Genomic DNA, 15,498 nt, shown 5'->3' on the forward strand with positions numbered 1-15,498 from the left:
TGTGTTAAAATTAGCTGTGTTTTTTTCGTCTTGCGTTGCGGCTGTTTACCGATTTCTTGTTTTGAGATTAGCAAATTTATTTCTGGCTAACGTTCGGATGCTTTTGTAGTGTCGTCTTGTGCCTTTTTTCGGTTTGATGTATCTCGTTTAGTTAACTGTGTGGTTTAGCAAAGTCTCGACTCTCTGAGGAAAAGTGCGCTGGTAGGTTGAAACTAGTCGGCGCGCCTAAGGATGAGAAACAGCTCTAGTCTCAAACCACATTCTCTGAAACAAGGTTACGTAAGGGTTAGCCTCTGTTTTTGCCGATATTCAGAATAGGCCAACAATGTGCTCAATCATAATGTTAAGGTTTTCTAGTTATGTGGACTGTTACGCTTGTATATGGAGTGCTTCAAACGAGCGGTTTTCTCTCAGTGGTCTTTTTCAATTTCACATTTTTAACAACGCATTTTGAATTGTTTACATTTGATTCGGGATTTCATTCTAAATTATTGTTGCGTCTATGTGTTCTATTGTTGTTTAACTGATATCCGTCAAGTTCAGCAAGGTTAACGATACTACAAGAATTTGAATCACAGTTGAACAGCAAATGCTTACGAGCAAAACAGGTCTACTTTCCGTTGTGTTGTCTTGGTCGACGGTTATTTTTGTTTTTCGGTCGAAACTATTTGTCGGACAAAACCCTAACCAGGGCTAAAACGGTGTCCAAGCCTCATCTCGCCCTTTCATTGCGCCATTATTATTGCCACGCTATTGTACCATCGTCAAAATGACGTCTCGCTACAAATGTCGCTCGCTCGAGTTAGGGGAAATCGTTAGATTGAGTGCTGCACAATAGGTACGCGAATTACCCGCGAATTTTCTGTTATGAGCACATTTTTGGCCTGCGTATCGCTGATGTATGAAAACAGCATTAAAATGCAATTTAAGTAAATGATTTCCCAGTATGCTGTGTGGAGGTTAAGAATTAAAGCGATATGCTGTTAATTCTCTTTGACTTTTAATCTAATTTGGAAACTGTGTTATATTCTTTCATTTTAACTTTAATTTAACTTGTGATTTGTGCTTTCTGAAATGCTTCTTTGTCCAGCGTCGCTTTCCAGTTTTTTAGTCGAAATCAAGTTTTTGGCGTTGCGGTAAATTTGAGAACATAAAAAGTGAGAATCTTGTTGTAGTAACCTGCTGTTCACTTATGCTAAAAATGCGATTTTATCTGATGAAAAGGTATTTTTTTGCCGATTTTTAAGGTTAGTTATTTCTTTCATCTCATTATGTAATTCTAATTCTAATCGAGAAAATCTGATAAAATTTCAGTTTTCCGAGTCAGCCTTTTGTCGTGTCTATATAGTCTTAAAACATTGTCGCTGTGTGTAGATCTTAACACGCTTCTCTTTATTTTATTATTATTAATCGTCTTAACTCCGATCCCGACCGGTTTAATACCAAGTCCGACGAAGGTCGTTTTCCATACTACCGGCCTTTGGCCTATTGTGTTCAGTGTTTGCTGTGCTTTACAAGATTGAAAGTTTCCCCGAACCAGCTTTGTTAAGTTGTATAACCACGCGATTTAGCTTTCCTTAATGGGGCGCTACGACGCACCTGACTAGTAGACTGTATATGGGCTTTTTGGTGAACCGCGCTTTAAGTGCTCTCATGTTTATAGAGTATTCAAGGTAGAATCGCGCAGCGGTTTAGGAGAGTAAGTTTACTGCCAAAGAATCAGTATGTTTTCCAGTTGTTTCAATATACAAGGGGTATAGGGATGTTCGATGCTTCGTCTTTATTCCGATAGTGAGGCTCGATATTTTGTAGAAAAAAGTACGGCGACCTATCCGATACTAAAGGACGTCATTTCTATGATTACTGAGCAAAACAGATTACGATATACTTTGCAAGTTTAATATCTCTGCGGTTATTAATCCCAAATTTGATTTAGCGTTATAAAACGTACAGTTGCTTAGATTGGAAATTTACCATTTTCTGAAAAATTTACGTTCCAACTCAGCGATTAAAACCAGCGATGTTACCCTATGGAATCGGGTTTTAGCATCTATTGCTTTTATGTTTTTTGTTTTGTTTTCGTAATATAACGTAATTATAAAGCATTTCTCATCAATCAGATGTACTTTAAATGGAGTGGAAGCATCCGAAGTCCATTCTCCAGGTGTTCATTAGCAAAATTGATAACCATATACCTCGCAAATCTAATATTTTTCCGGTTCTTAAGCCCAAATTTGATTTAGCGTTATAAAACGTACAGTTGCTTTTCATTGTGAATTTCCTATTCTCTGACAAATTTACGTTTTAACTCGTAAACGGTCAGCGGTGTTACCTTGAATCGGGCATTTAGCAAATTCGGAATATGTCAGTATACATTGATTTTAGTGCAACGTAGTTAAAACCAGGTGTTCATTAGCGAAGATAACCATATACCTCGTAAATTTAATATTTTTCCGGTTATTAAGCCCATGTTTGGTTTAGCGTTAGAAAACATAAGCTTGTCTTTGATTTTGAGTTCCGTATATAGTCTCTGAGAAACCTACGTTTAAACTCGATGTTACCACTTTAAATCGTGTTTCAGCATATATTGCTTTTATGTTTGGGGTTATTTTTCGTAATGCAATGTAATTTAAAAGCAATTGGATTTAATTGTTTGAATTATCTGCATTTTAAGCTGTATTAAGGTTTGCTCATTCAAGTGAATTAGTCAGTTAATGCCTGTGTTACTCCAAGGAGTTTCAATAATATTACAACATTTGTCGCCACTCTACCAAAGTGGTTTGCTGCATCCAACCTTTTTAAACTGAAGTAAACAACGAAATATGTAGATGCGTAATCTCTGTGCGACTGTGCTTCGGTCGCGCACTTACACAGACGCGACATGAGGGTTTCGTTTCAACTCTCGGCCTTGGTTTATTTGCACAAGCAAGCTACTTAAGTATCTCGTCTGCTCGAAATCCATCGCTGGGATATTAACTCGTCTGGGAAAGCCGTGTTTGTAACTCATAGTCGCGCAGTTTATTACAAGGTTTAGCCAATATGTTACCAAGGGGCGTTAAAGTTAGCTGCCGTTTAACAACCGTATTCCTTGTAATAAGGCTTTCAGTGTTAGCTCGATTTTTACGAAATCTGAAGAGGTTTTAGTATTGACAATACTTCAATCCAAATTTCAATGCCAAATGCTTACTATAGATCTTAACGAAATTTTAGCAACGTCAAACTTTAGTTAGCATATTGTGTGAGACTTCAAGTGCGTGGATTATGCATTGCGCTCTAAAAAAATTAAGTTTTTTTTCATTATTGTGGGAAGTGGTGCAAAGAGACAAATTTCAAATGACTATCGATTTTCCTAAATCCAGGCGTAAGGCAAACCTGTTGAACGGTAAAATAACTTTATTTGGGTAATAAGAAGGTCGACCAGCGACTTAAATGTTGAACATTTGAGGCGAAGCTAATTTGTATATTTATAATAAAGAGAAGCTCAATCCCAAGAATTAAAGGTGTAGGATTTTCACAACATGGCTGTGATTCAATAGGATTTAGAAAAAAATTAAGATCGATCTTTCCCCAAGCGTTTATTTATTCTTTAAAGTTACATAATTTTTTGAGAAATATTAATATGTTTTTATTTGAGGTTAAAACAAGACATAGTCGTGCGCTGACGTTTATCAATTTAAAAAGAGTAAAAATCGTCTCTCAACGTCTTATCCCGTTTACAACAGGTAATAAATGGCGCACCATTGAAATCTTTCCGAATAGGGCCGCCTCAGCAAAGAAGAATAGGACTAGGTCTTTTGTGCTGAGCGCAGCAATTATTTACAGCACGTTGGTGTGTGCGCGCTGGTTGCTAAAATGTGACAGAACGCTGTTTACATTCCTACTGAAGCTACTACAGGGTCCTTCTGTCTGTTAGGAATCGTCCTTAGGCTGATACCTGTGTTTGGTAGCGTACATTAACGGGTGAAAATATTTGCCAACCAAATGCGCTGTTAGTTAACACTTGGCCAGCGCTTAAGGCAGTGCGACGCCGGCGTACATTAACCGTGCGCTTATATAGGTGCCAGTTTCGGCGATCCGCCCTTTTGTTCGCGCCCGATACGCGCGATTTATGTCAATATTGGTCAAGTCTGGAATAGGCGGGAATGATACGACGCAACAGAGGTATTTCGCCGAATAGCTTCCGCGCCTTACAATGTGTTAGGGAAGCAGTCCTCACAACCTGTGCTAAACGTTTACCACTGTAGTGATACGTAGAGGATTTTTAGGTGGTATACGTGAGCAGAAGAAATTCTTACGGGAGGTTCAGGAAATTTGTCAAAAGTTGTGTATATATAGTAAGAATATCAAAGCCCATACAAAAGTAGGTATCATTTTGAACGTTTCTAATAACTCTTTATTCGTTTTCAACACAGTCTAACATAGTCTATTTTATAGTGTAACATAGTCTGTAGTCTATAGAGCTATTCCAAACGTTCAAAATGATACTTTTGTATGGGCTTTGATATTCTTACTACGTCCTACTATAACCTTTAACCATTATGCCCCAATGTTGCTAAATAAATTTGTAACGAATGTTTTTTCCGGATTGTTAAGTTCTCTCTTGGTCTCACTAGTTCGTCCTATAATATTAATCTAACTCGCTGTCTAGTATCTTTTCTCAGCTTTTTGGTAAGCATAACCAATTTGAGCAATTAAGTTTCCATTGTAGCTTGATTATAATAAATTGCAAAGCCAAAAAGGTCGAGTAGATCAAAATCAATTCATGTGTTTCTATAGCTACAGTAAAAAGCCAGCTGTGGCACGCGACCAGGAAAGTATAAGAAACACTTTGTTAGGGCATTCATATAAGCTTATTTTGCTGCTAGTTGTAGCTTGAAAGGTGTTGTTTGCTGCACACAGTACTTTCAATCGACATTATTTTTTTTAAACTGTAATAACAAAAACAAAACCAACAACAACGGTTTTCTGGTGTCGTGGAGCAGAGCAGCCTTGTCCACTTTTGACCTATTGTTTGTTTATTTATAGCTTATATGTGTTTAAACCTGTTCGCTGTCTAGGTTTAAAACTTGCCCTTTTTTTCTATTCAAACCCTAGTTTCGTCAGACCGAAAGGACCTAGAAGTGCCTGAAGGATTCTGCCTGGGTCAGGTAGGAACCGAACTTGGACTATTTCCTTTGGATTGTGTGCAAGCTGTGAAGTTACGGAGGCCGAAACAGCATGTGAAAGGTAAGGCCGAGTAGAACATTTTTCATTGTTTTTAATTTTAACATTAGTTTAGTCAAAGCAAGTGTCGGTGTCTTTTAGGGCCGGTTTCTGCACTTTTAAGCGTGATTTTGATGTTATGCGTTTGCCAAAATTAAAAAAAACACACTACAGTGATAATAACAATACTAAAACATAAAGGGTGCTACATCTAAACAAATTCGCCAGTTTGCATTAGACACTGGAGATTTCCATTTTCCTGCAAATGCTGTTCTTAATTTTACAAACTTTATTATTATGTTTAAGTTTTGATATTGATCAAGGTCAGTTTCAAACATATTTCGAAATACAGTAAAATACCCAAATAAAGTATGAAAAATCACTTGTAACCAGTGTTTCTCACCCTTAAACACAATTACAACGGCTTTCAATGACGACCTTCAAATTCCCCTCGCGAATGCTGTGATATCGATCAAAAGGTTTCGTTCGGATCGACTTTGCAGATTTTTATCGCCTTATGGATGAGCCAAAAAAGTGCAAAAAATCAGCTCCGATTAATTTTTAATCGCATAGTTAGCGTCCAAGGCGCTCTGTCGCGTAACGCCTTTGCCGCATTGTATTCCCTTCCGGGTTAGAAGCGCCTATAGACTGAAGTTGGTGTGTATATGCTGGCGCGATATTAATCACACGTGCTGTGCCGACGTGGCAAACTTGTTTCAAGGCGTTGTCGACTCACTCCAAGGAGGGTTAACTTTAAACCGATTTTTGCTTAAATATGTACACAACATACATGGACAAATAACTGGATTTAAAGTTCGATAACTTAATGTATTAAAGCTGACTTTTGGAAACAAAACCCTCTATCGAATTATTAACAGCGGTTCCTTGTCGCTTCCCAATAACGTACTTAATTATAAAACGTTTTTCCCCAGAATTGCCGTCCAATACAAGCGATCATTCCGAACTAGAAGATAGAAAATCCAGGTTTGTTAAAAACTTATCTGTACAAGCTTGATTGTATTTCACCGTCGTACTTTACTTGCTTAAACTGTTATAAAAATGTACATTCAGAGAACTTGAAATTTTGAATAGTTCGGTTTTAGCCAAGGAGTGTTTTGTCAAATTATGACTGATACATACTGTAGAACTCGACTGAACTCTTTTTTAACCTCACGTTTCCCAGTTGTTTGCTGAAGCCAAATAGGTCAATATTTGATGCATAGGGAGGGAGAGTTTGTCATGTGTTAATATTTAGACTTGATAGGGATTTTTTGGCGTGAATTGTGTTTCATAATGCTGCTTTATATATCCTTTTCCAAAAAACGTGAAACAGAATTTCGACATACTTACTAACTTGGTCGTCATACTGCAGCACTGAAACAACTGACGGTCGTTCATTGTCAACCAACAATATGATTTCGACGTCACAATCCGATGTCTTTCACCAAAGATTCGACGTCGTGCTCAAGAAAGGACCAGACGGCTATGGCTTTGTGCTTCGCGGCGCAAAACGTAAGTGCAAACAATGTTCTCAAGGTTCTGGTATTGTTACTCGTCCGATATTAGGGTGGTATCGGTTTCAAATTGATATTCGTAAGTCTGCCAGGGTTTGCTTAAAAATGCACTGTTTTCTACCACGAAAAGTAAATTCAATTATAAAATTGTTTTCCGAGCAATATGTTTTGTTAAATGAACCGAACTTTCGATAACCTATACAGAAAATTTTTTATCGGGGAATGATTTTGCGACCTGGCGAAAATGTATATTTTTTTCTTTGTTGTTTGATTGCTAAATATATTTTTACCCAGTTGCAATATCATTGCCCTGATGAAGATTTCCTGTATAGGTTATCGAAACGTCGATACAGTGAATAAAAAAGATTGCTGGAAGAACAATTTTACAATTGATGAAATGCCTGGCAGCAACACTATAATCAAACAAAAATAAACTTTCTAATGCAAAATGTACATCTTTCAGAATAACCTGGAAAACATTATTTCTGTGTAATTTACATTTATCACGAATTTATTTTATGGGTTTAGCGAGAATCAGACGACAGTGTTGCGATTGAAAAATGTTAAGTGGTAAAATAGTGTACCGTGTTTTTATCGCAACCGTTGCGAGTGACAACATTACAAACATATACGATACTAGCTTATATATATATGGGCAAGAAAACTATCTTGAAATGGTAGAATCACCAAACTTATTTGACCAAAATCAATCAGGTTTTACCAGATAAAATGTCTTCTATTTCTCCACCCAAGGCCAATTGTGAACGTAACAGGATACAAGATCAAATATCATGTTTGCGCTTATCTGGTTTCCCCTCCTTAAATTGCTTATTTGATTAACACTAAAGGGTATGTTGCCGGGTCATTTCGACATCTGGCAATAAAAGTGTTAACCTGATACCATACAGAGGACGAGAACGTAAACTGTTTTGCATCACAATGTAATAGTGCGACAGCATTTTGAACTGACGATGCCTTACTTTGTAGCGAAATACATTTCTCTTTTAAATGAATGGTACTTATAAATGCCTGATTCTGATCAAGGCAGGAAAGTGTAAAGAATTTTTGCTCCCATTTTAAGTCATTGTCGTCATTTACGCGTAAGGGCCACAATATATCTTCTTGTTTCACACATTCAGTTTGCCATTTTACCATAATGTAAGATACCCCTCTAAGCCTGAGCATGGAATACATTGATTTGATTTATTATGCGGTGAAATATATTCCCCTTTTATAAGACTAGAACAATTTATAAATGACTGACTTAGATCAAGATAGGAAAGTTGAAAGAATATTTGCCCACATTTGTATCCTCTTATTTTACACATTTTTATATTCTTTTATTTTGTATATATAGTTTGCCATAGTTACCCTTAATAAGGATTTAAGTTGACGTCATTTAAAAGTAGATTATCTTATTTATTGCTTGGTCAATCGTTATTTCACCTATTCTGCAATTGAATGGCATTCCAAAAATTCTGTATTGCTGAGGACTAAGTTAACAACTCCTGGTTTTGGTAAATGGCGTGCGCTGAACCCGATTGCTGACGTCAAAGTAACGCGAAAGCGAAAGTTATTCGTTAATTTTTAACTTGGCGAAATGTTTGATGTCTCGCAAAGCCGGTTGATGCCTTCTGCAAACTTCCTATTCCGAAATCACATTCTGATTAAGGTTTGTAGGGTTGTCACGAATTCTTGAAAGTCTTTAAATGTCTCTGAATTAATTTTCGTAGAAAAAATTCCCAAACTATTTTAAATTTTGTTCGCTATGCTATTTTTGGTGTTTTGTTTTCGAAATATATTTTTTTTGGTCTAAAAAAATCTCCCCTTTTCTTTGAACAATCTTTGAATTTTTTCCATAAACTTTTTGGCAAACCTGGTTTAGCGTTTGTCTTTAATGATGCAAATATTGAATAAATTGAAGATAAACGACTCAAAAGTCTCTTTTAAACTGCCTTAATCTATTCCGAAATCTTGGTCGCAGTTTCCAGTGTATAATTTCAAACCTGACGACGTGTAAAGCGCAGAATATTTAGTAACATTTTGCGCTGTAAAAAGGTGTATATGCGGGTAGCACACGTATTTTAGGAGTTTCGCAGTTAATCTTTCAGCGTATAGGACATTTCCATTTTAGTATAGGAATATTCTCTTTTTCCTGTACTCTTTTTTAGTAAAGAAAATCTACGAACCCCGATTTCTAATAAGCTTAATTATACTCTACATCTCCTCGTGAAAGAAAGTTTCCGCCAAATAACATAATTAAAGTTGGAGTCATTGAACCCAATATCGTTATGCAAGTCTCAGCTCAGTTCATTCCAAAGTTAAGTCAAGCTTGTAAAATACAGTGACCTCAACACACTTTGGACTACTTATAAACAGGGAGTCGACCCGTTTGATTTTTCCCGACCAGGTGTAAGGAGTGTTCCTAGGTGTAAGGAGTTTTTTGGAATCTGGTTCAGTTCCAGTTTCGGTTCAAAGCAATTTAAAACGGTTCGCAAAAAATAGCCCAAAACCGTTTCATGAAGGGTTAGTTAGGTTTGACTCCCTGCATTTTAAACGCTCAAATTTCGTCCGGTGTCGGGCCGTCCTGACGTTCCATCGTTAATGCGCGATTAACGCCCTGCATCCTTCATGTTTCAGTTGAAAATCCCACGGAGAAGTTTGGCCCGAGCGCGAAGCATCCTGCTCTTCAGTATCTCGAGTCTGTAGAAGCCAAAAGCAATGCTTACAAAGTCGGACTGCGAGCTGGACATTACGTCTTAAAGGTATGCATCTATTGCAAATCAAATGTAGTAACAGCTTCTTTTGTGTGTGTTCTTTGGTCATCTTCACTATAGATCAGTGATTCCCAAACTGTGTGCCGCGGCACACTAATGTGCCTCGAGAGATTGTCAAGTGTGCCGCGAAACTTCTTGTAATATCGGAAAATAGAGTATTCGTATTACCAATGGCATACACGCAAGTATTTTAGACTTAAATACGCACTATTCATTACAAATTAATAATTTTGAGACTTTTACATATCGTTTGTTGTGTGTTAAGGGCGATTGTAAAATTACTCTATTGTTCTTCTATTAAAAGTGTGCCACGAAATTGTTAAAATTTGTTTAGTGTGCCGAGCCAAAAAAGTTTGGGAACCACTGCTATAGACAGTTAAAGTTTTACGTATTTTGTGCAATACTTGTAACAAAAGTATGGCTGTTCAGTTGTTCACTCATTAAATGGGTGTAATCAGCTAGATTGTAAACATATAGTCTGCCTTGAATTTTATTATTAAATTTTCTGTAACACAAAGTCACAATGTATCTTAACGTAAATCAAACGTGTTTCGATCATTGCTTTAATGTGTTTATTGTGTTTTTTTCAACCTTGTTTGTTGCTTTTTTTTCTCAATTCAAGACTTTCACTTTAAATTCGACTATTTTTCGGAAATATTTTAGTTGGTGCTTAAACGTAATATTTGCGTTTGTCAGCTATCATGCGTTAGCGATACAATAGGTGATACGTTATCACTATACCTGCTGTTGATTTGCCTTTTGTTAAATACTGAATTAAGTCACGCATACTGAATTGCGTCACCGATTCGGAATGACTTAAAATGTCTGGCATTTAATTTACTGGAACAAAGAGAAAGTGACTCACGAAATGCTGTTACTATTAATAGCTTCATAACCGGTTATATTTGTTTTCCATCTTACCAGCTCGCACGATGTAACCACTACCTGTTGCAAAACGAAGTATACATCTGCGTCCTTTAACTTGTTTTCTGTGTCTCTTCAACTTGAACACACGTCAGTTTTATTTTGCAAGAAATTTGTACTTTGTCGCTGCGAGTTTAGGTAATATGTAGACTTTCAAACCTAAAGGAAAAATCATATAATGGCTAACTTGTAATGGTTTTCGAAAAACTGTTCAGGTTGGTTAAACGTGGCCAATTATGTAGGATTTCTGGAAAACCATTACTATCGCATGGCTGCATCAGAATCCCTTGAATGGTGTAAAAGAAAAATATGGTAGTCATACAGTCTCATAATTATGTATTAGCCAATGTGATATTTTTGATACACGTTTTTCCTACAGAACCAAGTATTTAAATTCAACAGCAGCTACTTAATGCCCCACCCGTTAAATTCGTGATTCCTAGGGTTATAGCATTGTGCACTAAAAGAGCAGACATTTCATCTTACTGTCATTTATGCCTATGCACGTAAATAACATCAAAAGAGCCTGGCACGCTCTTTAGGCACGTCTTTTCCCGCAAAGAAATCATACAAATTGGTTTTACATAAAACGAGTTTTAGCTCTGTTGGTTGTCATTACGTAACCCTCGTATAATAACGACTGATCGAAATTATATATTTTTTTTGCCTGGGTTGGTCAATTTACAGGAGTGACGCCCTTTCATTCGAGCGAAAGTTGTTTTGGGGGGTTGTTTGTTGTGGGGGGGTGGGGTAAAACAATAAATAAAAATAACCGCTTTTTTATTTAACCATTATACCAAAGAACCCCACCTCTGGCGACACCTGCACCCATAATGCAGACAGGTTGCCAGGCGAATCAGTGTTGTAAACAAGTCGGTTTGATATTACCCAAAGTCCCAGTCAAGTCATTCAAAAATAAGTTCAAGTCAATACTTTTAATAACAAGTCAAGTACCAGACCAATTCGGACAATGCAACTTGTTTTTCGGCCACTCATACCATATTGTTTACTCGACAACGTATTTTTGTTATTCGTCTTTGTTGAAAAAAAAAACTGTTTTTTTTTTCGTCCAGATAAACGACAAAGATGTGTCGTGCTTCGGTCATCGTCAGATAGTCGACACAATCAGATCGGCCGGAGATCCACTGCGCATGACCGTTATCAACGTCGTTGTCAAGCAAGACGACAAAACAGGTAAGAAGCGAGAGAAATGTTACATTGGGCTTGATTTACAGCTTTTAATTAAACAAAAAAGGCTACCGAGTAAGATTTATGTGATGCCTTGCACTATAAGTTGTCGTGAACACCTGGTTGAAGAGAAATATGACGATCAAGCAAGAATGATTGATTGACTATAATCGAGATTGATTACAACCATATAAAACTTCTTTACTGCCGTCTGCTTCAGCATATATACTTACAACCAGTGTCTTCTCACTATATTGAAAATGAATAAAGAGTTATTCGAAACGTTCAAAATGCTATTTCTGTATGGGCTTTGCTATTCTTACTACAACCTCCACCCAGTATGCTCCAAAGATTTGACCAGATTGAACATCGCTGTTTGGCAGGATTTTCAATATTCAATCAAAAAAACAGTGATGAGTGTAAATAAGTATACTTTAGACTTTCTTGTCTGAGTCAAAATCAGTCATTTATAAGCCGCTACCATTTGAAGTTATTGTCGTCATTAATGTGTAAGGGCGAAGAGGATATCTTCATATTTTACATATTTAGAGTGTAAATAAAGCCTGAAACCTCGAACTCTTAATGATGCAGGCGATTAAATGGGAACGAACAGTGTTCTAAAAACGAACTTTTTCGCGTAACATCTGTTACAGACGTGAATCTCATGCATCTGTAACTGCTAATGTCTCGTCATCAGTGTTTAAAGCGAATATGCCGTTTAATTTAATTAAGCACATGGGTAAGGCCAAAGATCGTGAACTATTCTCGTAGCCAGCCCCTAAGGAATTGCAGGCATACCTACGAAGATATAATTAGCCATGACCACCAGCACAGGGCTAAGTCGTACAGTTGCAGCATCAGCAAAGTTTTAGGCGTTGAATGAACTGTCATCGTGGATAGACAAGCGTAAGGTTGTATGTCTAAAGATGTGCGGCCATATACCGATTGCAGATATTTCGTGCTTGATTTGTGCATGGGGATACGGGCATTATGCGTGATGCGTTTGCGGTTTTGGGCGAGTCAGTTTGAGATTGAGCAGTCGTAGGGGGTTAACAGCGTGAACTGGAGGCCAAGCAAAAGATTAGTTTCCATCTGTACTTTGTTTATGCATTAACAATGCTTTTTAACAAATGTATTTTTTGCGAAAGCAGCATTTTAAAGTTTGGTTCGGTGTGGTTAACAAACCTATGCACTTTTATTATTTTTTCTACACTAATGTAAATATTTTTTATAATATTCCGCTCTTTGTATTTTCTCGTTTATTTTTGTCTAAAAACATGGAAATGTCTTTAAACTGTAGGCGAGTAAAAATTTACCATTATTCCTTTCTTTCGCGACCATTTGTTTTTTCTTAAAAGACAAATCAAAAAGCCTTAAACCTTCAAAAGTATCGGAGCCCAATTTTGCCCAATTGGTCAAATTTGATTGAATGTTGTCCCGGGCCCTAGGCAAAGATTTTCACAAGGAAAATTTGTCGCGTTCAACAGATAAGGAGAAAATTGGAAGAGCGTCTCGTTATATTATCACCTCGGGTGTTGTACGGCCGCCACTTACGCGTATCGTCTTGTTAGATAATCAGAAAGATACCGTACCAAAGGCCTCAGTAGTGTTGGATAAATAGGCAAGAAAATAGAAAACAGGCAAAATTGCGTGTGGAAATTTTCTTGTCGCGACACAGCTACCACAGGCGCGACTGTGCTCACATTTTAGGCATTAGTTGTACTGTACTTTGCGGAGTTGTGTTTTGCAGAAAGTTTTGTGTTTGGTCGTATCGGTGCCGTTCGAGGGCTCTTCAGTAGAGGCTGTAAAACGCTGGCGAGTGCCCCTTTGCTGAATGGGTGCGCCGCTTTGACAGGACTCGTATTTCACATTTACGCGTTGTTACCACCACTGGGATTTAAACTCAGTTGTTTCGAGAGGGGCGAGCGCGTTGTGAAACGATTTATTTGGGATTAGTTAGGATTTTCACTGAACGCAGTTTAATTGGAGAGATTGGACTAGCAAGTTGTATATTGAAATCAGTAAACAGCATTATGAATTTTAAACCAGGAACTCCACAAATTGGTCAGTAATCTGCAAAACAACAAGGGCTGAAAACAGAAATTATTTTTGTCTTTGAGATTTACAGGACTTGAGTATTTTCAACAATTTTGTTTGTTTTCTTGAATTTAGTCACAAAAATGAAAAACAAAAATTGTTCAATTTTTTTTCACATCTACGCGATGTTACCACTGGGATTTAAAATCAGTGGTCCGAGTGAGGCGAACGCGTAGTGAAAAAATTTCTTATTAGGAATAGTTTGGATTTTTCACGTAGACGTAGTTTAATGAAGCAATTGAGACTTAAGCATTTGGTATATTGAATGAGTGAACAGAAAAAGAAATTTCAATTAAAAGGTATTTATATGTTTAAACAGTGATTCCCAAACTGTGTGCCGCGGCACACTAGTGTGCTTCGAAAGATTGTCAAGTGTGCAGCGAAACTTTTTGCAATTTCGGAAAATAGAGTATTTCATTACTAATAGCATACACGCAAGCATTTTAGGCTTAAATAAGCACTTTTCATTACAAATTAATAATTTTGAGAAATTTTCATAATAATTTGAGACATTTACATACAGTTGTCGTGTGTTAAGGCTAATGGTAAAATTACTATGTTGTTGTTTTGTTAAAAGTGTGCCGCGAAATAGTTAAGATTTTTTTAGTGTGCCGCGAGCTAAAAAAGTTTGGGAACCACTGGTTTAGAGCACGGATCAGGTAGCACCTTACAGTTTACAGTCGATATGAACTCTAGAAATATAGAAACTAGTTAGTGTGTGTATATGTTCACCGATTGGGTACAGGTGATGGTTTGAGTTAAACAGGTTGTTTTAGTCGTTTTTTAGGCAAGAAAGATAAAAATACGCGTTTTTTTTCATTGTAAAAAATAAACTATTTGAATTGGGTTCATTTTTTGACAGCAACAAACGTGACAGTATAAACAATTTTATTATGGCGCCAAACAAGCTTTTTAACCTTTGTAAACAATCCGGGGTTAGTTTTTTAAACTATACCTTTGTACCTTTTTAAATTACCAGATATAAAGCTGAATTTCACAAGTTTTTATTTAACAGTATTGAGATATATAACTTTATTTATTTTTAAGTCAACCGTGGTGTTTATTTATCAATTCGTAGTGGCACAGTAAAGTATCTCGGAATGTTAATTGGAAGGAATACGAAAAACGATTTTCTTTTCTTTGTATGCTTTTAAACCCTAATCCTCTGCGCGTTGTTCCTCAGCCATTGTTAGCGGTTGAATAGGCATTGTTACGTTCCAGTATTGTAACGTTTTCTTGTAAGCATTACTCAGTTTGTAACTGGTTAAGCGGCAAAAACTCGCCTAAAGTAAAATTAGATCATTAAAGCTCATTGTATGTGACCATTTATGTATCGTTTTTCAAACATTTTCGGATTTGTAATGGTCTCACCTTTTCAGGCCCTTTTTTTAATTTTTTTACAGTAAAATATTGGCTGTTTTTACGCCATAAATATAAGACATTATGTGTATACTAGACAAAGGAATGTAACGACCTATTTAAAAAACCTGTTCTATTTGAAAAACTTCTCATTTTGCAACAATTTTTACCTGTAAACTCTATATAGTAAGAAGCAAGGTATCCACTTGGATAAGAATTTTAACCTAAAATTCGAATGTTCAACATTTATTAGTCTAATACGCGACTGTGTGTTGAAGTGATCAGCTGATTTCAATATAAATCGTTGATGTTTGCAGACAACATTTTTTATCACGTCTTAGTATTTGTCAGTGCAAGAAATTATAACGCAATTGCTTAGTCAAGTGCGTATTTCAACTCAAATGGATAATTACATGCGAAGCAATGTTGTTTTGGAA

The 15,498-nt window shown here is 36.7% G+C and overlaps 1 protein-coding gene across 1 annotated transcript in view; it reads left to right on the forward strand.

The window, feature by feature from the left end:
* Positions 1-15,498, forward strand: part of LOC146159028 (uncharacterized) — a 79,758-nt gene that overhangs the window by 47,871 nt on the left and 16,389 nt on the right. Inside the window, exons 16-20 of the mRNA XM_083383458.1 lie at positions 5,095-5,226; positions 6,135-6,186; positions 6,575-6,714; positions 9,357-9,481; positions 11,491-11,611. Of these exons, the coding sequence (XP_083239584.1) occupies positions 5,095-5,226; positions 6,135-6,186; positions 6,575-6,714; positions 9,357-9,481; positions 11,491-11,611 (570 nt within the window). The remainder of the gene's footprint in view (positions 1-5,094; positions 5,227-6,134; positions 6,187-6,574; positions 6,715-9,356; positions 9,482-11,490; positions 11,612-15,498) is intronic.

Source organism: Ascidiella aspersa, chromosome 3 (genome assembly GCF_963924565.1).
Source record: "Ascidiella aspersa chromosome 3, kaAscAspe10.2, whole genome shotgun sequence".
In the NCBI taxonomy this organism is placed as follows: domain Eukaryota; kingdom Metazoa; phylum Chordata; class Ascidiacea; order Phlebobranchia; family Ascidiidae; genus Ascidiella; species Ascidiella aspersa.